The sequence below is a fragment of the Spermophilus citellus genome (genome assembly GCF_964194105.1).
Source record: "Spermophilus citellus genome assembly, chromosome: 3".
Classification (NCBI taxonomy): Eukaryota; Metazoa; Chordata; class Mammalia; order Rodentia; family Sciuridae; genus Spermophilus; species Spermophilus citellus.
This window is the reverse complement of record NC_138184.1, coordinates 219203142-219226033: the sequence shown is the minus strand read 5'-3', so window position 1 is coordinate 219226033 and position 22892 is coordinate 219203142. Positions and strand designations below refer to the sequence as shown.

At 46.3% G+C, this 22892-nt stretch overlaps 2 protein-coding genes across 2 annotated transcripts in view; one reads left to right on the top strand and one right to left on the bottom strand.

The window, feature by feature from the left end:
* Positions 1-1161: 1161 nt before the first annotated feature.
* Positions 1162-8747, top strand: LOC308645500 (putative DBH-like monooxygenase protein 2; the record flags this gene model as incomplete). Its single annotated transcript, XM_081287694.1, has 13 exons — positions 1162-1470; positions 1947-2093; positions 2566-2727; positions 2954-3037; positions 4223-4390; positions 4576-4678; positions 4842-5008; positions 5290-5381; positions 5644-5740; positions 5879-5938; positions 7298-7428; positions 8140-8254; positions 8505-8747. The coding sequence occupies 13 exons, from the start codon at positions 1162-1164 to the stop codon at positions 8745-8747; spliced, it is 1878 nt and encodes a 625-aa protein (XP_081143820.1).
* Positions 8748-20462: 11715 nt separating this feature from the next.
* MGAM2 (maltase-glucoamylase 2 (putative)) overlaps positions 20463-22892 on the bottom strand; it is a gene marked incomplete at both ends in the record, with an annotated part of 94204 nt that continues 91774 nt past the window's right edge. Inside the window, 2 exons of the mRNA XM_081283327.1 lie at positions 20463-21144; positions 21282-21960. Coding sequence (XP_081139453.1) covers positions 20463-21144; positions 21282-21960 — 1361 coding nt within the window. The remainder of the gene's footprint in view (positions 21145-21281; positions 21961-22892) is intronic.

The window sequence follows — 22892 nt, the reverse complement described above, 5'->3', positions numbered from 1 at the left end:
GTGCTGTGTCAATAACCAGAAGGAAATAAATCTGGAACTAGAGTGAGACTTTGGTCCCTGCCTACAAAGCAGCTAACAAATGACACTAACTCCCTCTATCAGGATGAACCATGGAGGAAGAACATTCAGGGCTCTGCTGTCCTGCGGGGTCAAGGACCTAAGAAAATAAAGAAAAGAGCAATCCCAGGGCATGCCCCTTGGTGCTCCCATTTCCTTATCTAAAAGTAAATGGATTGGAACTTTTGGAAAATTAAGTGGGTCTGAAGTTTCTTTCCACTCTGTTATTCTAATATTCCCTTTGTGCTGTTATTGTTTGTGTAATAAAACAATAAAACCAATATGTTCGAACCTAGAGAAATTGGGCCAAGCCTCCCAGGAGAGTCAGTAAAATGTGGCTCTGTTGAGAGGCAGCTCGTCTGTTTCTCATTTTCTTCCTCTTCTCCCCTCACTCCTTCTCCTTCTTGTTCCTCCCCAGGAATGTGATGAAAATCAAAGCTGCCCTGGACTTGGACTTGCCCACCTGGGAAGCTGATTGTGGTTCTTTCACCTCTAGGTGTCCTTCCTGGGATTAGCAGCAAGGATTCCTGCAGGAGATGCCCAGCAGAGCCCGCCCACCCCTCCCAACAACTTCCCTCCTCCCTACATGGTACCAAGGACTGAGAGACTAGGTTTACACCCACCCCCACTAGTGCCTTAGTCTGCACAGACAAAATGGAAAACAACCATCTAAACTGGGGGTGGAGGGAACATGGCAGAGACAGAGCGCTTAGTAAGGATATCTAAGGATCCAGGATGGGGGAGTGAAGCAAGGCAAGGAGAGACAGAGAGGCAGAGAGAGACATGAGGGGAAGAAAAGCAGGGAGATGCCGAATCCTCCTTGACTCTGCAGGGTCCCATGGGCAGGAGACTGACCTGCAGTTGGGGTGGGAAACCTGAGTGATTTACTCAGGAGAATTTCACGCTAGGTCCCCTCCAGAGTGAGAGAAACCTGCCCTGTGCCCTCTCTGGACATCTGAACTCCAGTTATGCAAGTGGCACCACTCAGAACCCAGAGGATAATCAGATCAGAAGATCCCAGCCTGGCCCTCCCTCATGGCATGGTGCCTGGCACAGGTACAGACATATAAGTCCAGAGCTCTTGAGTCTTCATCTGCAGGAGAGATGCTCCAGGTCGCAGGAGCCATGACCTGTGTCCTTCTCTTTAAACTTTTTCTACTTCTGGTCCTGTCCGACACCTGCCCAGGCAGCCACCTCAGCCCCACATCCCGCCTGCGCTATTCCAGGTTCCTAGATCCTTCCAATGTCATTTTCCTGCTCTGGGACTTTGACTTTGAGGCTGAGATCATCACTTTTGAGCTCCAGGTCCGGACAGCTGGCTGGGTGGGCTTGGGCATCAGCCACCGCCACACTGTGGTGGGAAGTGACCTGGTTGTTGGAGGAGTCCTGCCTGATGGCCATGTCTATTTCTCGGTAAGTCTAAGGGTGACTCCTGTCCAGGGATGAGCGCCTTCGTTAGGTTGAAGATGGCTTTGTGTCCTGAAAACACCCATATTCTCCAAACATAACCAAACACACTCTCAGAACTCCTGCTGACTACTGGTCTCTCCCTACAAGAATGATCTAGCCTAGAGTTTGTAGCCTAGAATGCATGTCTTCAAGGCTGCTAAGAGAACCCAACCATTAGACTGTGAGAGATTCTTGCACCCCTTCTTTGCTAACAGCCTACTAAATACAGGTCACTGGGAAAAGCTCAAAGCTGTTTGAAACATAGGCTCTGAGAACCCAGCCCTTGAAGCTGTGCTCTACCCTAGGAGGAAATTCAATAATAAAGCAGACCTGGGTTCTGTGGTGTCGGTGCCCTGTGGGAGATAAATGGACACCTGCTGCCCCAAAGCATGATGATTTGAGCTTCTGGTTCTTACTCCTCAACTTTCCCTGGACCCTAGGATCAGCACCTTGTGGATGAAAACACCCTAGAGGAGGACGGGAGCCAGGATGCCGAGCTGCTGGGGCTAACAGAAGACGCTGTCTACACAACCATGCGCTTTTCCAGGCCCTTCCGCTCCTGTGATCCTCATGATCAAGACATCACGGTAAAATAGGGGAGGGAGAAAAGCACTATCCACACACAACTCCGGCTTCTGGGGAGGTACATTGCCTCCAGTCACACAATTCCTAGGGCATCTGTCCCTCCCAGACTTCCCAGGGACTTACCTCAATTGTTCCATCTCTGGAAATGCACAGGCTCTCCTCTGCCCCGTCAATGACTCTGCACCCACCCCTCCTGGAAGAACCCACTGTCCCTGAACCTGAGAATGTTAGAATTCCTGTGTTCAGCTCTACGACTGTGGACACAGGCACAGAGAGGGAATGTGAGGGTGCTCTGATTGTTCAAGGTGACCCGAAAGTTCACCTCCGAGTGGAACTAAGTTCAGACTAGTCTCCAGGCCAAACTCCTTCCCCTTCCACTGTGTCAACATGCGAGGCTTGATTAGGGTCTTGGGTACACATCTATGTGAAGTGCTTCCCGTGGGGGCAGCCCCTCAATGCTCACGGCACCCCCAGAGTGACACCATCAGGGTGCTGACCGCCTATGGCCTGGATGACACACTGAAGCTGGATCCCGAGCGTACTTTCGTCAAGTCCATCTTCCTACTACAAATGTTCCACCCTGACGATCTGGAGGTCCCCGAGGAGATCATCATCCATGACCTGGAGATCACTGATGTAAGCCCCTCCACCCCACCACCTGCATCCTGCTCCCTTTCCACCTCTCCACTCAACCCAGACCCCTCCTCTCGCACCCCGTGTTCAGCACATTCCTGGGGGTGAGGTTACTCCCAAAGACTGCCCATGTAGCCCTCAAGTGAACCCCCTCCCTGGCCCACCCTTCCCCTGGCATCGTTGAGAACCCCACCCTCACCCTGCTTGCCTTCTGGGTCCCCTTCCCCAGTTCCTCATTCCAGAAGATGATACCACATATGCCTGTACCTTTCTTCCTCTACCCATCGTCAGCAAGAAGCATCACATTTACAAGGTATGTGAACAGACTGGGGAGGCCGCCGAGTGGGGAAGGCACTCACACAGAGTCTCTAGAAGAAGCCATAGGGAAGCAGCTGGGAGAATGGAACCAGCTGGGGCTTGGTGGGGGTGGTATAGAAGTATACCTACCTGCACTATTTTACTCAAGCAGTGGAGATTTTTGACAGAGGTTACTAATTAATAACATTTGCAAAAAGTAAGCCCCAGAATTGTGCTCTGATAGCCCAGAAGGAGGTAAAAATCAGGAAGGGGAAGTGGCTTTGGGCTGTCAGGAAGTCAACAAAGCTAGAGTGAACTCAAAATTGGTCATCTAACTTTGCATATGAAGGGTTTAATCTTATCAAGTACCTGAAAATAGGATCTTATAGTAAGGGCCAAGTTTTGTATGGGAGCCACTTTTTGCTTTTTAGAAAATCGAGTGTGGATACATTCTCAGAGATCATGCACCCATTGAGGTTAGAGTGTGTTACTCACCTGTCCATTACTGTAACAAATACTTGAGAAAAACAACTTAGAGGAGGAAAGATTTCTTTGGGTTGATCGCTTTGGAGGTCCACAGTCAGCTGATGCCATTGCTTTGGGCCTGAGGTGAGGCAGAGCATTCTGACAGAAGGGTGCAACAGAGAGACGTTTCTCTGCTCATGGCAGCCAGAGTAGGGAGCAGGGATAACCAAGGACAAGAAATACGCTTCCAGGGCACAGCCTCAGAGACCTACTTCTTCCATTCACGCCCCATTACCTACAATTTCCACCACCTCCCTTAGTCCATTCACCCATCAGTGGGTTAATCCATCAATGAGGTCAGAGCCCTTATGATCCAATCATTTCCAACTCTGAACACTGCTGCACGGGTGACCAGGCCTGCAACTCATGAGCCTTTGGTAGATATTCCAGACTCAAGCCTAACACTAAAGAGAGCCAGAGGCCTTGGAATGTCCCTAGCTGGATGTAGAACCATGTGCTGTGATTTCAGGAAAGAGGTTTAAAGCCTTGACAGGAGAGTCAGGCAGAGTTGGGAAAAATATCACTTGGGGAAAAGAAACAGAGAAAGGAAATAGAAGAGGAAGAGAACTGGACAGAAGTGGAGAATGCCATAGTTGTAGCTGGGAAAAGGAGTGGGGAGAATAAGGATTGAAGGCAGGGACACTTGAGCCCATTCTGCCCTCCTTTCTCGGTGTAGTTTGAGCCCAAGCTGGTGGAGCACAATGAGACTATGGTGCATCACATCCTGGTGTATGCCTGTGGCAATGCCAGCGTGCTCCCCAAGGGCATCAACGACTGCTACGGGGCCGACCCTGACTTCTCCCTCTGCTCACAGGTCATCGTGGGCTGGGCTGTCGGGGGCACTGTGAGTCCTGCAGTGGGGGTGACGCATGGCTTATGGGGAGCATGCTGTTGAGCAGGGAGCATTGCTGGCTAATGGAAGATGGGGATAGGGAAGGTTGGGGTGAAGGTTAGAAAACCAGGCAGGAACCCTTGGATTGGCACCTAGTTCCAGTCCTTCTTGCTGCCAAATCTCCATCCCTTCAACAGAGTTACCAGTTTCCAGACAATGTGGGCATCTCTCTTGGGACCCCCTTGGACCCTCAGTGGATTCGACTAGAGATTCACTACAGCAATTTCCACAACCTTCCCGGTGAGCCTGCAGAGGACCTGGAGGAGGGCAGTTGGTGAGGTCGGCTGGTTCCTCGAGGTGTTGGGAATGCATTGCATGCTGACTCTGTGGGTCTCAGCCCACCCAGCTTTCCTACACCTCTTCCTCTACACACGGGGACCCACTGTCCTGCCTTCTGCACCAGGTTTATATGACACATCAGGGATCCGACTCTACTACACCTCTCACCTGCGCGAATACGACATGGGAGTCCTCCAGCTGGGTGTCTTCACATTCCCCATACACTTCATTCCCCCGGGTGCTGAGTCCTTTATGTCCTACGGGCTGTGTAAGACGGAGAAGTTTGAAGAGGTAAAGCTGGGAGACAAGCCTTTCCCGAGGTCCCCTGTTCCCCATCACAGATCTGGTCTGATCACCAAGCTGAAGAGCCGGAGCCTCAGACTTTTATAATGATCGTAGGCTGGTGCTCAGGAAAATAAATAGCATGAATCATACAAGGGAGAAAAGGTGTCAGGGTTTGGGAGTTCGGGGAGCAGGGTGTCAATTACAAGAGGAAGGTGTCAATTACCAAGGGAAGACAGGAGCAAGGTCAGGGTTCTCAACAAACCAGGTGTGCATCCCTCCTGCTGCAGATGAACGGCACCCCGGTGGCTGACATCCAGGTGTTTGGCTACCTGCTCCACACCCACTTGGCTGGGCAGGCCGTGCAGGCTGTGCAGTACAGGTAAGGGAAGACCTCGATTTGACTTGCCCTTCTGTATAAGGAATAGATTCTTCAGCAGAAGGTTTTGCTTGGTTGAGAATAAGGGGGAGCTCGCACTGTCCCCAGAATAGAGGTGACCACATAAGGCAGTGGAAAGAGGGGCTTCTTATTTATTTTAATGGACAATTTGTGTCTCCAGAAGGTCCCCGCATGCTGCATGTTTATTGGCAGACCCATTCCGACGTCATCTTTTTATTTCTGTCTTCTCTCCTTCTCTCTGTAGAAATGGAACACAACTCCAAACAATCTGTAAAGATGACTCCTATGACTTCAATCTTCAGGAGACGCGAGACTTACCACACCGGGTGGTGATCAAGCCGGTGGGAGCCCGCGGCGGGGAGCCCTGGCTGGAGCCTGCGGAAAGCAGGATCAGAGCTCACTGTTGCCAGCCCAGAAAGTGCCAAGACCGCACCATCCCTCTGTGACTTATCTCAGCTTTCATGTTCCACCCTGAACAGGGAGATGAACTGCTCATAGAGTGTCGTTACCAGACGCTGGACCGTGACTCTGTGATTTTTGTAAGTGTCTTTCTTCACTACGGCCACAATAACCACAGCCCCAAAAAGAAAGTTCTGCCCCTGGCTTTGGTAATCCAGTGACTCTGACTGTTCCTCCTCCCAATGGCATTATCCATTCATGTTCTCCAGGATGGGTACAGGGACTCCCTGTCGATGACCCTCTCTAGGCCATGGAAAGTTAGAGTGAAAGGAACAAGAACTCGGGCTCCTTGTGACCTGTGTTCGAAAACCAGCACCATCATTTAGCAGCTTTCTAACCTTAGGCAAGTGATCTAACCTCGTTGTGCCTCAGTTTCCCAGTTAATAAAGAGTACTACAACCTAGCCCCTCAGACCGTATGAGAACGCATGGACTCACGGGGAACTTCCAGAATGCTGCCTGTCTTGTAGCAGATACCTGTCGCAGTTACCATGGTCCCAGGGGACCACACCTAAGTCATGAGTAGGAAATGGCTGGTGGGTCCCGTGCGTTTGAGAAAGAAAACACAGCCTTACAAATGATCCTATTACAAATGATCCTAATAGGAGGTAGAAAGGAATACACACAGTAAGAGAAGAACAGGGATAATGCAGTAGGAAAATTCACAGGGAAAAAAATCCCAAGACAGTGAGCTGATCACGTGACACAAGTGAGCGTGTCCTGCTTTGGACCCGCCGAGACAGGGAGATCTGGAGAAAGACAAGTGTGAGAAAACCTCTGAGAAGGGAATATGGGGTGTGCGTAGGAAGCATCGCGCCCGTGTGGAGGGTGGGGAACAGGGGAGGTGACTGGACGAGTGGAATGAGGGCAAGGAGACGCGGCTGGGAAGAGTCCTTGAAGCAGGGATGATCCTGTCCTATCTATATCTCCCAGAGGGAAGCCTCTGCCTCTGCCACACCATAACTACCTGCCAGGTAAAGGAAAGCAATTTAAAAATGCACTGGAATAATTACATATCATCTAAGAATTTCTTTAATGAAAATGGAGTACTCTTAATAGGTTTGCTAGAAGCTGCGGAAGATGACTGAAGAGGCAGGTGAGGGGAGGCAGGAAATGTGATGAACAAATGGTCACATGGCTCTAAGGTCAGGTTGCCATCAGGACAGATGGGTGACTGATACTAGTTGAGAGGCAGTGGCAAAGGAAATGCAGAACACAGGGCGGATGTGTGTGATATTTCTTTGAAAATATTATCAACAATTGTCCACCGATTGGAAATGGAAAAGCAGAAAGGAAGAGGCCCCAACACGCTGGCCCTATGCTAAGGGAAAAGAGGATGGGCGTCTCTGGAAGGGTGACCACCGAGAAGGCTCTCGGCCTGCCTCGTCCCTCTCTGTCGGCTTTACATCTTTGACTCTCCATCTCCTTCCTCTTCTCCAGGGAGGTCCCAGCACTCTCAACGAGATGTGTCTTGTGTTTCTCTTCTACTACCCACGAAATAACATCTCCAGCTGCCAGGGCTACCCTGACATCATCTACGTGGCCCATCAGCTGGGGGAGGAGGTATCAGAGTGAGTCACCTGTGCGGGGAGAGATCTGGGGAGGGCTGGGGAAGGAGGAAGAGGAGACCCACCCACTCCCTCCCAGGCTGGTGCCCCAGGAGTCCTGGGTGGACGGCCTGTCCAGCCCCTCCCTCCTCACCCCTGCTCCTGCCAGTGTCTGACACTTAGAGCTCTGATACACACAGGATTGTGTGGGAAGTTTTCCATATCAGCGAGGTCATTCAGTGGAACAGATGAGAACCGACTGCTACAAGCCGGATCACTTATATATACATTCTGGGTGCCTTTCTCATGAGCACTGTTTGGCTCAAAGACTGTATTTCTTTTCAAATGATTTGGTGGTAAGGATCCTCTCTGGGACTCTCATGCATCCCTGAAACTTCCATGATGCACATCTGCACAGACTCTTCATTTCACCTAAGGCTCTGGCAAAGGCAGCCTGCAGTCCCCTCTCTCGATCCTCCTGGACTCCTATGTGAAAAAGCCATGTCCTTAAAGATAATCTTCTTTTCTCAGTTTCTGAAACTCTCCACTCTGGTGATCTTCCTCCTCCTGTCAACTCATTATTATAGTTTCATTAACTTCTAAGACGTTCTGACAGTTTACGCTGTCATGAACTCAGGCTGCTAACAAGCATGCTTTATACACGTTGTGGGAAAGCACTAAGTCGACCCTAAATGGCTCTCTCTCCCCCTGCCCTGCTCCTTCTGCCCATGGCAGTCCCATGGAGGGTACCATGGTCATGAGCAGCATTGAATGGACCCCAGAGAGCATCAAGAAGGCTGAGAGAGCCTGCAAGGAGTCCCAGCAGATTGTGGTAATCAAGACTATCGATGTGAGTGTCCCAGGAGCACCCACCCTCTAGGGCAGGGTGAGGGGTATGAGAGGGTGTTGGGCCAAGGTAGGAAAAAGGATAAAGGAAGCCAATGCAGTGGTGGGCACATGGGTTGGGGAAGTGGGATGCTGCTGCCGGGGTGTGTATGTAGTGGGAGCCTGTAAGGACAGGGATGGCCCAGTAAGGTTTCAAGGACGTGAAGATGGTAGGGAGGCTTTTGGAGTTACCATTTTTCTTCCCTGACCTGCAGGAGCTGGTAGAAAACACCACAGGCTGGATTCCTGACATCATCCCCACTCCTCGGGGGCCCTGTTTGGAATCCTCCGGAGGCAAAGTGGAGCCCCAGGACCAGACCCCTGCGGGCTTCAGGGCTGCACCGGTGGCCCTCTCGGGATCCTCCACTGCTGCCCTGAACCACCTGCCGCTGGCTGCCCTCTTGTTCATGCAGGGCACCCTCTCATGGCTCCTTGCCATGCTACAGCCTGAAGTCTGATTCCTCCTCCTCAGGCCACACGCCCAGAGCCCTCTCTGCTCAGTCCTCCCCTTATCAGCAAACACAGAACTCCCTGCTCTGGCCCCAACGTGTTCCCCTTCTGTGCCTTACCATAGCCCAAGCCATGACTCTGCAGGCCCTGGGCACGGCCCATGTCCCTGAACCCTTCTCCATGACATGCTGTGGGACCACATGTTTGCCAAGGCCTGGTTCCTAGGCTGGCTGTGAAGTGGTGGAGCTGCTCTCTGAGGACTCTGATGTCCCAGCCCTGCCAGGAGGATGCCGTGAGCCGGAGGGTCTGAAATCAGGGGCAGAGTCCTGCCATGCCCCGGCCCACCCTCCACCCTGATGGTGGTTCCTGTTTCTCTTTTCTAGTGATATTTGCCTCTAGCCCTCCCTGTGAGGCAGCCACAGGGAGAGTGGAGAGAGAGAGCAATTTGTGATAAAGGGAGGGACCCAGTGTGTGAGGGACAGAGCTCAAGACATCCCATTAAATAGAACTGGACTTGCTTCCTGTTGCCATCTCTTTCCTTTGAGCCCTTGGTTTGGGAGCTGAGCATTCTATTGAATTCTTCAGTGTGAGGCACCCAGAGGTGTATGAGTTCCTGGCTGCTCCAAAGGCAGCATTCAAAAGCACAGCCCTTGCCTCCGTCCCTGGGTCTCTTTTGTTAGATGATCTTTGTTTATCTCACCAAGTGTCACATTGTCACACTCAGAGCCCCAGGTGTCAGGAGCTTAACTGGGCAAGCGAGCTGAATTGAGCTCGGAGAACAGGTGCAGAGAGGGCATCCTTAGCCTTAGAGTCCAGGGCTTGTCCAAAAATTTCACAGGGACAGAGCAGCAACTAGATGTAAATGCTTTGTGGAGCCAAGCTGCAGCTCCCTGGTTCTTAGGAAAGGGCACTGGAGGTGGCTTCCTCGAGATCTTCTAGGGGTGTGTCTATATGCCTGGCTTGAAAAGCTCAGCACCTTGAGGATTTAATGTCACCATGCTGGTCTATGAATTGCCCTGCTCATTGTCCTCTAGAAGACACACCTTCCCTGGATTTTTCAAGATGTTTAGAAAGATCATCAGCCCCTGGAGACCAAGGACATAGTCCTAGCAAACTCCGTGTCATTGTCTAAGGGCCAAGGATGGGTCTAACAGAATAGCCCTGCTTCCTGACAGAGCAACATCCCTCTCTGGAATGTGTGAGGTGCACCTGAGACATGGGGGACAAAGGCTCATTACTCTTATATTCTACCCTAGAAAATTCTGGATATTTCACTCTGAGATTCTCCAAAATCCTCAGTGTTCATATTTAGCTCCTGCAATCTCTGTTTCTTATCTTAATTATTGGAACCACTTCTGAGCCTCATGGCATGGGAATAGAGAGGCTTTCCCTTCTAACACTGAAGATGCTTTCCAAAGCTCATGATTATGGACAAAACAGGCACACCTTAATCGACTGTTGGTCTTCTCTATTGGAAGCATGCAAGGGAATGAAGGTTTTCTTTTTGAGTAATAATCCTAAGGCATCTTCCACATAGTCCAGTATCTTCTACAACCCCAGGAGAACACAGAGATAAAAATGGGATCTAGAAAGATACTTAGAGCATCCAGAACAGATCACTTCTCCCCCTTTGCTTTGTCTGATTCTTGAGCAAGGCTGACATGTCTGTTCTAACATGTTACTCCACAAGTCTTCTCAAGCAAATACTTCCAGCCTCAGTCTTTAAGGTATAGGGTACTTTATCGCTGGGTTTCAAATGCTAGTCCTCAGGCTATACTGCAGCCTTACTCTCAGGTTTCTTCTATAGAGTTCAAGTGACCCCAGGTGCTGCAGCCAGAACCCCCAGGGCCCTCTCTGCCCAAGTCCTGGCCCAGCAATCCCCAGACACTGTTTCTGCTTTCCTTTAACTTCATGTTCCTCCTTGGCTTGCTTTTTTTCATTTCATTTCCCTCCCTCTTCTGATCTCAGCATTTGCTCATCATGCACATATTTACCAAGCAATATCTGCGCACTTCCAGAAGCAGGTGCTACTGAAATGAACAGGAAATAGGACAAGCACCCTTCTGCCCTTGTGGGGCTACAGTTAAGTGTCCACAAGCCCTTTAGTAGCTATTTTCCCCTTAGACTTGCACTGTCCATCTTGAAGGCTGACTGCCTCAAGAAAGAAATTATATGTATCCAGCCAATAATTTGTTAAAGGGTCACATTCATATCACATGTATGTGGACAGAAAGCGAAGGTGAACACTGCTGAGAAAATGTTTCAAAATACTCCCACAGAGGTTGAGTGCCTAAACCAGATGGCTTCAAGATCCTTTTCAGCCACAGTTCTGTGACTGCAGTCTCCTGATCACCTAATAGCACACTACACCAGGAAGATGCCAAGTTGAAATGGAAACAGGTGACCCCAACTTTCTCCAAGAATGTTCTGTCACTTGGCCTGCATGTCATCCTTCATCCTGAAAGGGTCTCCAAGCTCTCTTTGCCCCTGACTTAACTTTCTCCTCTACTAAAACTCCATATTAAATGTGGAGGATAAATAAAAGATTCATTCCTTCTTATAACTTTTATCTATGGTTCCCTGAGGTCAAAAGGAATCACAGGTTAATGTTTACAGTGACTCTGTCTTATGTGGAATAAGGATATTTGATACAAATTCAAATTTATAGAACAATTGGAAGAATTCTCTGTGTCCTTCATCTAGATCTTTACCCAGATCTATCCATGATATGCATTAGTTCCATTTTTCTGTCTCTTCTTGTCTCTTCTGTAGGGGGCCACCCTGAGCTACTTGAAAAGCCTCTAGTTGGCCTTGGAACCAAGGAGATTTGGGGTCTGGCATTGCAGGTCATTTTGTGACTTCTCCCACTTAATGGATTACACAAAGCATGTGACCTCAGTCTTTGCTTGGCTAGAGAGGCTGCTCTGTAGCTCCAGACTTGGGCATTACCCACTGGGCTTGGACAGCCCTCTTCCTATCTTACTTGGCAAAAGAGCATTCCATGAAAATCCTCTGAAGCCCTCTTGTATAAATAAAGCAAACACGTGGCTCTTCTCAATCTCCTTCCAGTGTGGAAGCAGGATTCCTAAGGTCACAGAGCTGTCCCACCCTGCTTTTTGAAAACTACTTTCTGTGTCCTGTGATTTTTCACTGTATGGGAATAAAGTTGTGTGGCATCCATAATACAGTTCACCAATGACCAATATTATTCATTTTCTAATTAATCATATATTTAAGTAATTTTATAAAAGACCAGATTTTTCTCAAGTGAATTTAGAAAATCTGAACAAGATCATAGAAATTGCTATTATCATAAATTATAAAATGCCAAGAAGAAAAATATAAGCTCCAGTCTAGTTTGAAATTAGAGTATCATATATTACTCTTTTTTTAGTTTTATTGATTTTATTTTTTTTAAATACACAACAGTGGAATGCATTACAGTTCTTATTACACATATAGAGTACAGTTTTTCATATCTTTGTATATAGAGTATGTTCATGCCAATTCATGCCTTTATAATGTACTTTTTTGCATTACAATTTTTATTACTCATATATACCACAATTTACCTCTATTTGTATATAAAGTATGTTATAGTTATCATATGGTAAAACTTCTAGACTTGGGTGAAAGCAGCTCTTCAGAAGAGACTTTGAATATCTTATGTTTAAATGAGTCAGCCATCTCTGGTCCAATGTGTCCATCAAAAGTTTGTGTGTTAGGAACTTAATCCCTGCATTCATGTGTCAGTAGAACTTGGAGGTGAGGCCCTCCACTTACAGCCCCCTTCTCTCACTCACTAACTACATCAGCCTCCGGGGTAACTCGCCATGATCCACATAATGCCCCACACAGCCCCAGCCTAGCCCCACTCACACCATTCTCTCTCAAATTTCTCCACAAAGAACTTTTTAAAATGTTTTTGTGAGTGCATTGTAGTTATATATAATAGTTGGTTCATTTTGACATAATCAGACATGCATACAATTCACAGAGACCTTTTGAAAACAACAAACTCCCAGTTGGGCCTCAGGCAGCACATACCAGCTCCTTACAATAAGAGAGGGAGGTGGGTTATACACTGGCTTTTCAAACTGCTTTCATTTTTCTTTCAAACCCCAGCTCCTTTGTAAAACTTGTGACAAGAACTTTATTGCCCTTTGTGGCTACTGGTACTGCCATGGCTTCTCCACTCACCTCCCACCCACGCAGACAATTATAGCCATCTCTGTCTGCATCACCTTTTGCTTCTGGTAAGGTCAGCCCTCCATGTGAGCAAGCCTCCCCACCCCACCTGCCTGCTGCCCCTGTTCCTATGCACTCACTCTATTTAAGTCCTGTCCCTCCTCTCCATGGCTGGATTCCATATCCAGAATCAGAACTGCTTCCTTACAAACACCCCTGCCTTTTTTCATCCTCTTTCCATCCTATATGCACACCAGCATCTCCTTCAGGATCTGGCTTTCTGTCTGCTTGCTTTCCCTGACCCGTCTATGTAGTGCCACTGGAGAAGCAGCAGCCCTCCGGTGTGCTCATGTCAAATTCACTTACAACACAGCCGTCCATCCTAATGTGAGTCCCTGTCCTTTTGTGATCCTGCTCCCCTCTCCGGCATGACTGTTACACCTTTCTCAAGCTTCCAACAACCGCTCCCTATCCTCTGATTCCCAGCGGATGGCCTCATCAAACACTTCAGAGAAACAACAGATCATCAAACAAGGAGAAATACCTCACCCTGTCCACACCAATTTCACTACCCTGCCTGCACTGCACTCGCATATTTTTCTTGCTCTCCTGTGGGAATGCAAAACAATTTTTTTCTGGTTCAAAGGCAAACCTGTTCAATAGGACTGGACACCATTTCCTCTGTTTCTCAGTGATTTTGCTCCTATAAAAATACTCCATTGACCATTTCCACTTGTTGGAACACTTGGCTTCTCACCTCTTGGTATACTCCCCGCACCCAGCACGCACCTAGTTTTCTTTGTACCTGCTATTCCCTCTCATCATCGGTCTCTTTTGCTGGCCTCTCTTCCTCTTCTAGATCTCTAAATGTTGGCATAGACCAGGGCTCTAATCTCAATCTCGTGTGTGTGCGTGCAAGCCCGCATGTGTGCTTTGATGTACATGTGCCTTAAGTGTGTCCCCTACAGGTCATGTGCTGCAAGCTTAGTTCCCAGGGTGGTGATAGGAAAGGTAATGGTACCTTTAATCCATGGCACCATAATAAGAGGTATTTAAGTCATTGGGGGATTCTTCCCTAAAAAAGATTAATTCTGTTCTCAGGGAGTTCATTCCCATAAGAATGGGTTGTTAAGAGCAAGACTGGCACCTCCCAGGTTTCCAGCTTCCTCTCTTGCCATGTGATCTCCTGTTGATACTATTGACCATGATGTGATATGGATAAGGGAGCTTCACCAGAGCCAAACAGCTGGGGCTGCCTGATCTTGAATTCTTGGTCTCCAAATCTGTGCGCTAAAATAAGCTTCAAATACTGTGTTACATTGACAGGAAATGGATTGATACCATATATGAAAATTTATGTACATTTATCCCTCAAGTTAATATAATTGAGTCCCATCGCTCAAATACTAGCTCTATACTAATGATCCCAAATTTATCTCCAGCCAGGATTCCCCAGCTTCGGAGTTATAGCTCAGCAGTAAAGCACTTGCCTAGCATGTGCTCAATCCTCAGCCCCACCCCCACATAAAGATAAAAAAAATAAAGGTATCGTGTCCATCTACAACTAAAAAAATGTTAAAAATGAATTCCCCAGTTTTGAACTCTGTTCATACATCTTATGATCTACTTAATACCTACACTTCGGTATCTGAAAGTCATATTACATTTAGCATGGCCAAAAGTGATCTCTCATCCTAACCCTCCAATTTCAGGTCACCCACTTGGTGCCCTGATAAGAACTGCAGAGAAGCTGGTATTGTACCCTCACAGGTGGCTTGCCATGGTTTCATAGATGTTGGTGTGATGATCCTGAGTCAGACAAAGGACTTTCTGACACCACAGGCAGCTTGAGCTTCCTGCTTCTATCAGTCCCATTTGCCTCTGAGTCACATGAGCTCATGCGAATGTGGGCCAAGATGGATGTAGCTCACAGAATGGTTTTGTGTCACATTTGAGGTACCCTGAATTTAGGAAATCCCAACCTTTTAAAAGGACTTCTAGTAAATATGCCCTATTTTTGCCTTAGAGGGATCCTTAATGATTTATTCCAAAACATGTTTTACTATTTATATCATATGTTGGGAAAACATAAATAAGTAGAAAAAAAAATATGTTCAGGTTAGTGAGAAGCAAGAGTGTCCTGTACACACCTTAGTGCTGGCCACAGTCAGCTTTGGAAAAGCATCATCAGGCAACCTTCTTATCACTGGGATCCCCTGGCTTATAGGGCATGCTTCTTTGTGACAGCTACGGCCCAGCCACATTCCACCACACCACCTAAGGAGCTCATTTCCTGGCTACATTGAACACTGTGAGAGTCTAGGCTGCAGGAAAGCTGCCCTGGCTCTACATCCACCAGCAGAGAGACTTCAATCCTTGCCAGCTCCAGAATTCTCATACAATGTGTAGGACCCACTTCAATTTCCCCTATTCCTCAAATGTTCCTTAGTCCCTCTAGCCTCTAGTGAAAATCTTGTTAATGCAAACTTTTCTATCATCTATATTTTCATTGGAAAACTAATCATGCACATTACAATGGCTTGAACACCCTGGGAGATGCAGAGATTCTGGTGACCTTTGCCCATATTCCATACTCCACTATGTTACTTAAAGAGGCTAGGACTTTCTGCAGGTCAGTGGTGCCCAGATGTAAGTCAGAAGCCAGTTTCAGCTTTCCACAGACTCTCAATCTCTGTAAGTGCTTATTCTATGCCTTTCATGCAATGTACACTCCATGACCCCAAGTACGCTGGGGTCTCCCTCTGTAAAGGTACAAGTGAGGGAGTTCATGACCAATCCCATAGAGGGAATATGAAATCAAAGCATGCTTTCCTGTGGACTCTGCTTGAATAAACACCCTTCCAATCCTCACTCAAACGTCATTTATCAAATGATAAGATTTGGCTGTGGACATTAAACTTGTACCTTTTCTCCCACTACAATTCTCTGCTATAGAAAGAGTAGCCTATTTTTTAAATCAGCTAATCATACTATATGAAGTTGCTTTCTTTGTCTAATTCACTCCCCACCAGAAATGCTTTCTCACGATCTTTTTTTACATTTTTATTTATTTTTTACATGAGCTCTCTTGTTATTATTATTGTTATTATTATCTTTTGCATTACAATTCTTAATACACCTTTATACCACAATTTATCATATCTCTGTATATTAGATATGTTGACACCAAATTCACATCTTCATACATCTATTTTGTACAACAATGAGGGTCTCCTTCCACCATCCATGCAATTCCCTTTCTCCCTCCCTTTCCCTCCCACCCCTCTTCCCTATCTAGAGGTAGTCTTCTTCCCATGCTCTTCCTCCCTACCTCATTTTGTGTTGCTCCCCTTATATCAGAGAAGATATTTTGCATTTGTTTTTTTGGGATTGGCTAATCCCACAATCTTTTCCATACCATTGAACACATCCCAAATTCCCCTATTCCTTAAATTGTTTCTTAGTCCCTCTAGCCTCTAGTGAATATCTTGTTAATCCAAAACATCCATCATCTATATTTTTCACTGAAAAATTAATCATACACTATGAATACAAAAATTCTTACATGGTTGATAAGAATAGTGTTTGCATAGTGACAAAATAAAGTTTAAGTGAATAATATAATGTAACATATCACATTATATTGTATTATAGTATCAATTGTAATACTAACAATAACTGTGCACAGGGATGATTGTGTGGGTGGAAACATCTAAATATCAGAAGTGTAGAAAAATAAATGTATTTATATTTAGAACATGATTTGTAATACATAGTGCAGAATTAACACCACTTACTTGAGTGGCCCAGTGAGGTAACAGACTAATAAATAAAGTTTTCAAGTCATTGTAGGTCACAGAAGTTTCCTTGGATCTTATAAATTAGGGTCCATGCATAAGTTTTACCGTGTTGCCACTGTGTGATAGTTTGGAACTGGGATGTCCCCAAAAGCTCAAGTTAAAGGCTTGTTCCCACTGTTGGTGCTACTGGGAGGTGCTGGAAACTTGAGGGGGTGGTCATGGAGGACTTGCTCTTGAAGGTTATTTTTCCCTTGCCTCGGGCCCTGTTTCCTGGCCACCATGAAGTAGCAGCTTTTCTCTGATATTCCATCCCTTCCCTGATGTCTCTCTCATCACAAGCCCAGAACCTACTGAGCCAAGTGACCATGGACTGAATGGAACCTCTGACACCATGAACCAAAATGAATCTTTCCTTGTCTGATTTAGTTTCCTCAGGTGTCTTGTCACAGTGATAGAAAGCTATCTCACACACAGTGGTAAGTAAGCATTGTCCCCATGTTTTCCAAACCTGGTTTGGGGACCACTCCCCTTGCACTGACTGTTGAGTTTCAATTCTCAAATGTATTCAGATATTTGACCAAGTCCAGGATTTTGTTTGAATTGTTTTATTTTTCAGACTACTTCTTCCATTCTTGTAATTATGGTCCACTTACATGTACAAAGGGGTTGGGTTTCAGCAACTTCAGTGCTGTTTATTAGAGCAAACGCATCCGGTTTTCCAAATCTCAAGTACTTATAGGGAAGCCTTTGGCCAAGATTCAGCTGGAATCAGCATCTTCTGGGGCCTTAGGACACTGAGCACTTTATTTTGTCTGAGTTTGGTACCAACAAGACAAGTACACTGGGGTCTCCCTCTGTAAAGGTACAAGGGAGGGAGTTCATGACCAATCCCATAGAGTTATATAAGTTTTGTTTGGAGTTGGAAGGTCAAGTTAAGGGCCATGTATACTCCAGCATATGGTCTCTTGGCCTTGTAGCTTGTGTGCCAAAACCACAAGGCAAATGTAGCTAACTGATGATCTTGTGGCCCTCATGTAGAGCACCACAAAAATGTCCTGACCACAGCACAGCTGTGATGGCCATTCAGAAATCTGGGAAGAAGTGTTTGTAGAAGGTGGTGGATAATCATGAGGAATAAGTCACAGATGCTGGAGTTCCCCCATGCTGTTCAGTAGTGAACCTGGCCAGGACCTGAGAGTGTGAATGTGGTCACCCTAAAGAAGTGGTTCTCAAACTCTGTTCTCAGGCCTTCTTTACATCCAATTCAGTAAAGACACCATGTTTCCTTTATGTGTGTTATATCTGTTAATATCAACTGCATTCAAATTTAAAATTGAGTCACTTGTAAAATATTTTTGTCATTATTTATTTTTTCATTCATTAAAAATAACAGTATATTCCCACATGTTAACATAAATAACATACTTTGTGAAAAATAACTATATTTTTCAAAGCACAAAAAAAGCAGTAAAAGGAATGGCACTGTTTTACATTTTGTAAATCCGAATAATATGAGTATCTTGCATAACAGAATAAAACTATATTATAGCATCTGTCTCTATATTTATCTATTGTGATACAACGCAGATTAGAATCTCTGGGAAAAATCTACCATATACTAATGAGAGAATAAGAGTAAGAATAAGAAATAGGCAAATAACAGCTTATTAGAGTGAAGATAGTTTTGATCCCAGAGAGTATTGTGGGGCACTGCACAGATTCTGTAACTGCACTTGGAGAAAGCATTTCTAGAGTTAAACCTTCAACAGCACAAAAGTGGCTGGATTTGGCAATGACCCTGAGTCTACTAAGGGGCCTCTGGGTGATCTGAGGAAGTAATAGGTTGGAGATAAGTGATGAATTTGTATATAAAACACCAAGAACATACAAAAGCCTTATCACACTGAAGAGAGTGTCAAATATCAGTCAAATAATAAAGGGAAAGAAGGCAGATAAAGGAAAAATAAACAAGATTATGAACTCTGATTCTAGGGTAGACCACTTCCCATGGGCTGTGTCTTTTCTCTGGGTGATTTCTGGAAAGTCAGAGCTAGTCACTGGTGGTACCAGTAAGGGCCTAGATTCATAAGTAAGATTAATGTGAATGTTCTGGAAGGACTTTAGTGTCCCACACTAAAGTAATGCATGTTGGGCATCCCTAATATGTAAGTCTGAAATTAAAACATTTTGAGCACCAACATGATGCAACCAGTGAGAAATTTCATACATAAAACTTTGTTCAGGAAAAAAGTAATTAAACATACTATATAAAATTAACTTTGGGCTATATGTACAAGGTATATATGAAAAATAAAGCATGTTTAGATTCGGATCACATCCCCAAGGTAAGCTCATTCTGCATATACAAATGTTTCAAACTCTGAAAAATACATGAAATCCAAAATACTTCTGGTCCCAAGCATTTCAGATAAGGGATATTCAACCTATAGTTATCAAATCTGTAGTATCAATAATGCCCATGGAAATAATGAATGCAAAATTGGGGGACTGCTTTTTTATTATGTAGAGTCATTTTTATTTTCTGTGATAGCAAAAGGTTTAATATTCATAATTTAATGACTTCAGTGCCTGCAGTCAAGGCATATACAATATCTACAATGATAGCATTTTCCATATATACAGCAACAACGAGAATTTTATGAAAAGCAATATGACTTTTAGCATGTGTGATAGCAAATTTCTATATTGGTACTTGGAAAAGTCCTCAGGAAAATAAAGTGCTATTTTGTATCATTAATCAAATAATTTGCAATATTAATAACTGTTGTTGGAAAGGTCAATTGAGTGTCATGTGTATCACTAGTGCATTTAGTGATACTGTTGTATCATGTCCTGTTACCCAAGAAACAATTTGAGCTATTTCAATAACTACATCTACAAGAACTCGAGTCTTGGGTACTAGTATTCATAGCACCTAATGTCTATAAATATATTATCTGAAAACACCAAGATTGTGTGTGAAGTCTGTAGCGAGGATATAAATATTTAAAGTTTAATTAATAGGGCTATGGAAATAATAAATATGATTAAAAGAATCATGGTACACAATTTGGCTTCTTTGGTGAAAACTTTGTAATGGATGCATTCTTAAACCTGCCTGCAATGTTGACAGTGTTGGAATACCCATATCTGCTCTGGTTAGAGTAAAAATAATGGTGAAAACAGAAAGCATAAGATTGGGTATCCACTGATTGTCTACATATGCAAAGTTGTTTCAAAGGGTTATCTGTAGTAATGACCTGGCTTCAACAGCAGTCATGGAACTAGAGCAGCATTTATGGCACTTGAGACTTCTGTAGATGCAATAACAGAAGCATCCTATGTTATTCTATGAGGAGTGGAAGTATCTAAAGTATATATTGAAATATACAGGATACCTGTGGCACTTGGGATGTAAGAATTTGAAAGGACTGTATAAGTAGTAATTGAATTTGTGGGTTTTGTGTTGAAAATATGTGTAGCCATGGTAGAACTACATACTGTAATGGCATTTCCAGTAGCTTTAGCAGCAGATGTGCTGTCTTTAGTGTTTGTGTATGAGAAGTGGCAGATTCTTGAGTACCATGTGGGAGAGTAGAGAAAGTATTCAGTAGAAACACTTGCGGTGCCAAGGTTAAGAGTAGTTGACTAGTTGGGGTACCTCTGGTGGGAGTTTCTGCAGGACCTGTGATGCCTGGTGCTACACAGCATGGTGAGCATTGGTGGTGATTGGTGTCAGGTATCCCCAGTGCCTGTGGAAGTGGTATTTAAAGCATGAGTGGGGCTATTTTGAGGATGAGTAGCAGTGACTTTTCTGGTATGTTCCGTCAGAGATTCATCATCTCTGGTGGCACCAGGGTCACCTATAGGAGGCAGAGCTGACATGCCTTGGTCTGTAGTTTTTACAGAAGTATCATTGGCAGACATAGTGACCATGGCGACTCCTCTGGCTGCATTTGTGTTTCCTGCAGTGGTGAGATGTGTAGCATTTGTAGTAAGTGAAACCATAGTTGTGGCCGTAGTGCTTGTGGTAGAAGTATCAGTGGTGCCCTGATTAGGAACATGAGTGGGGATTAATGTTGTGTGACTTAAGACTGGTGTCACAGTAACAGCAGAGCCGGGAGCAGTGAACTCTGTGATTTCAGAGGAGGCAATTGTAACCTTTTCAGGAGCAGAGGGGAAGGAACTCGAGTCTTGGGTACTAGATGGATGTGTGTCAGTAGCAGTTGCTACTTCAAAAGTGGTATCTGTGGTGCCAGAGGTTGTACCCTCTGTAGCGGGGCTATTTGCTAAGTTTGTTGTGACAGGGGAGGTTCCCGGGCCTAGGTCTGAAGATGGTGGCACTGCAGTATCAGTGGGATTAAGAGAGGTGGCAGTTGTTCCATCTGGGGAGAAAGTCGAAACAGAAAGAAGATGACTAGAAGCAACAGTATTTGTAGAAAGAGTACTCACTTCAGGAAGAGCCTTACCACTGTCGAAACCACCAGGCACCTTAGCGGGAAAAGGATGTGTAACAGGAGACTCACTGCCAGTGCCAGCCACCTTCCTACCTACGGGTGTAGTTCCCGTACAACAGTGGTGTTCAAAGCATCAGTACTATTTTCAGAGAAAGAAGGAGTCAAAACAGGAAAGCTATTGCTCATGGAATCAGCACCAGTGTGTGCGAGAGGAGTGGACGCAACTGGAAGCCCATGATGAGGACTAGTATCATCCTTATTGGCACGAGAGGAGGTGGTCACCAGAGAAGCACTAGCACCAGCATTGGATGTGGGAGAGGATGCAGGGGAAGGGGTGGCACCAGGAGGGGAAGGGGTGGTGCTAGGAGGAACCACAGTGCTCCTGCCCACATTACTGGTACTGGTTAGGGGGGAATTAGATGAGGCCAGTAACGCAGTACTGCTTTCAGCAGCAGCAGTACTGGCCGAGGAGGCCACGGCTACAGGAGGCACCACATCACTCGGGCTGGCAGCAGTGGTACCAGGAGGACGAGTTGTATCCTGAGCAACTGTGTTTGCTGTGGCACCAACAGTGCTTATAGGGAAAGTGGCTTGGACAGACACAGTGGCACTGGTGACAGTGACAACACTCGTGGTGAAGGAGGCATTGGTGGCAGTGGTGACATTAGTAGTGGCTGTGGTGAAAGGAGTGGTGGGGACGGGGACAGGGGCACTGGTGACAGTGACAGTACTCGTGGTGAAGGAGGCATTGGTGGCAGTGGTGACATTGGTAGTGGCTGTGGTGAAAGGAGTGGTGGGGACAGGGACAGGGGCACTGGTGACAGTGACAATACTCGTGGTGAAGGAGGCATTGGTGGCAGTGGTGACATTAGTAGTGGCTGTGGTGAAAGGAGTGGTGGGGACAGGGACAGGGGCACTGGTGACAGTGACAACACTCGTGGTGAAGGAGGCATTGGTGGCAGTGGTGACATTAGTAGTGGCTGTGGTGACAGGAGTGGTGGGGACAGGGACAGGGGCACTGGTGACAGTGACAGCACTCGTGGTGAAGGAGGCATTGGTGGCAGTGGTGACATTAGTAGTGGCTGTGGTGAAAGGAGTGGTGGGGACAGGGACAGGGGCACTGGTGACAGTGACAGTACTCGTGGTGAAGGAGGCATTGGTGGCAGTGGTGACATTAGTAGTGGCTGTGGTGAAAGGAGTGGTGGGGACAGGGACAGGGGCACTGGTGACAGTGACAACACTCGTGGTGAAGGAGGCATTGGTGGCAGTGGTGACATTAGTAGTGGCTGTGGTGAAAGGAGTGGTGGGGACGGGGACAGGGGCACTGGTGACAGTGACAGCACTCGTGGTGAAGGAGGCATTGGTGGCAGTGGTGACATTAGTAGTGGCTGTGGTGAAAGGAGTGGTGGGGACAGGGACAGGGGCACTGGTGACAGTGACAGTACTCGTGGTGAAGGAGGCATTGGTGGCAGTGGTGACATTAGTAGTGGCTGTGGTGAAAGGAGTGGTGGGGACAGGGACAGGGGCACTGGTGACAGTGACAACACTCGTGGTGAAGGAGGCATTGGTGGCAGTGGTGACATTAGTAGTGGCTGTGGTGACAGGAGTGGTGGGGACAGGGACAGGGGCACTGGTGACAGTGACAGCACTCGTGGTGAAGGAGGCATTGGTGGCAGTGGTGACATTAGTAGTGGCTGTGGTGACAGGA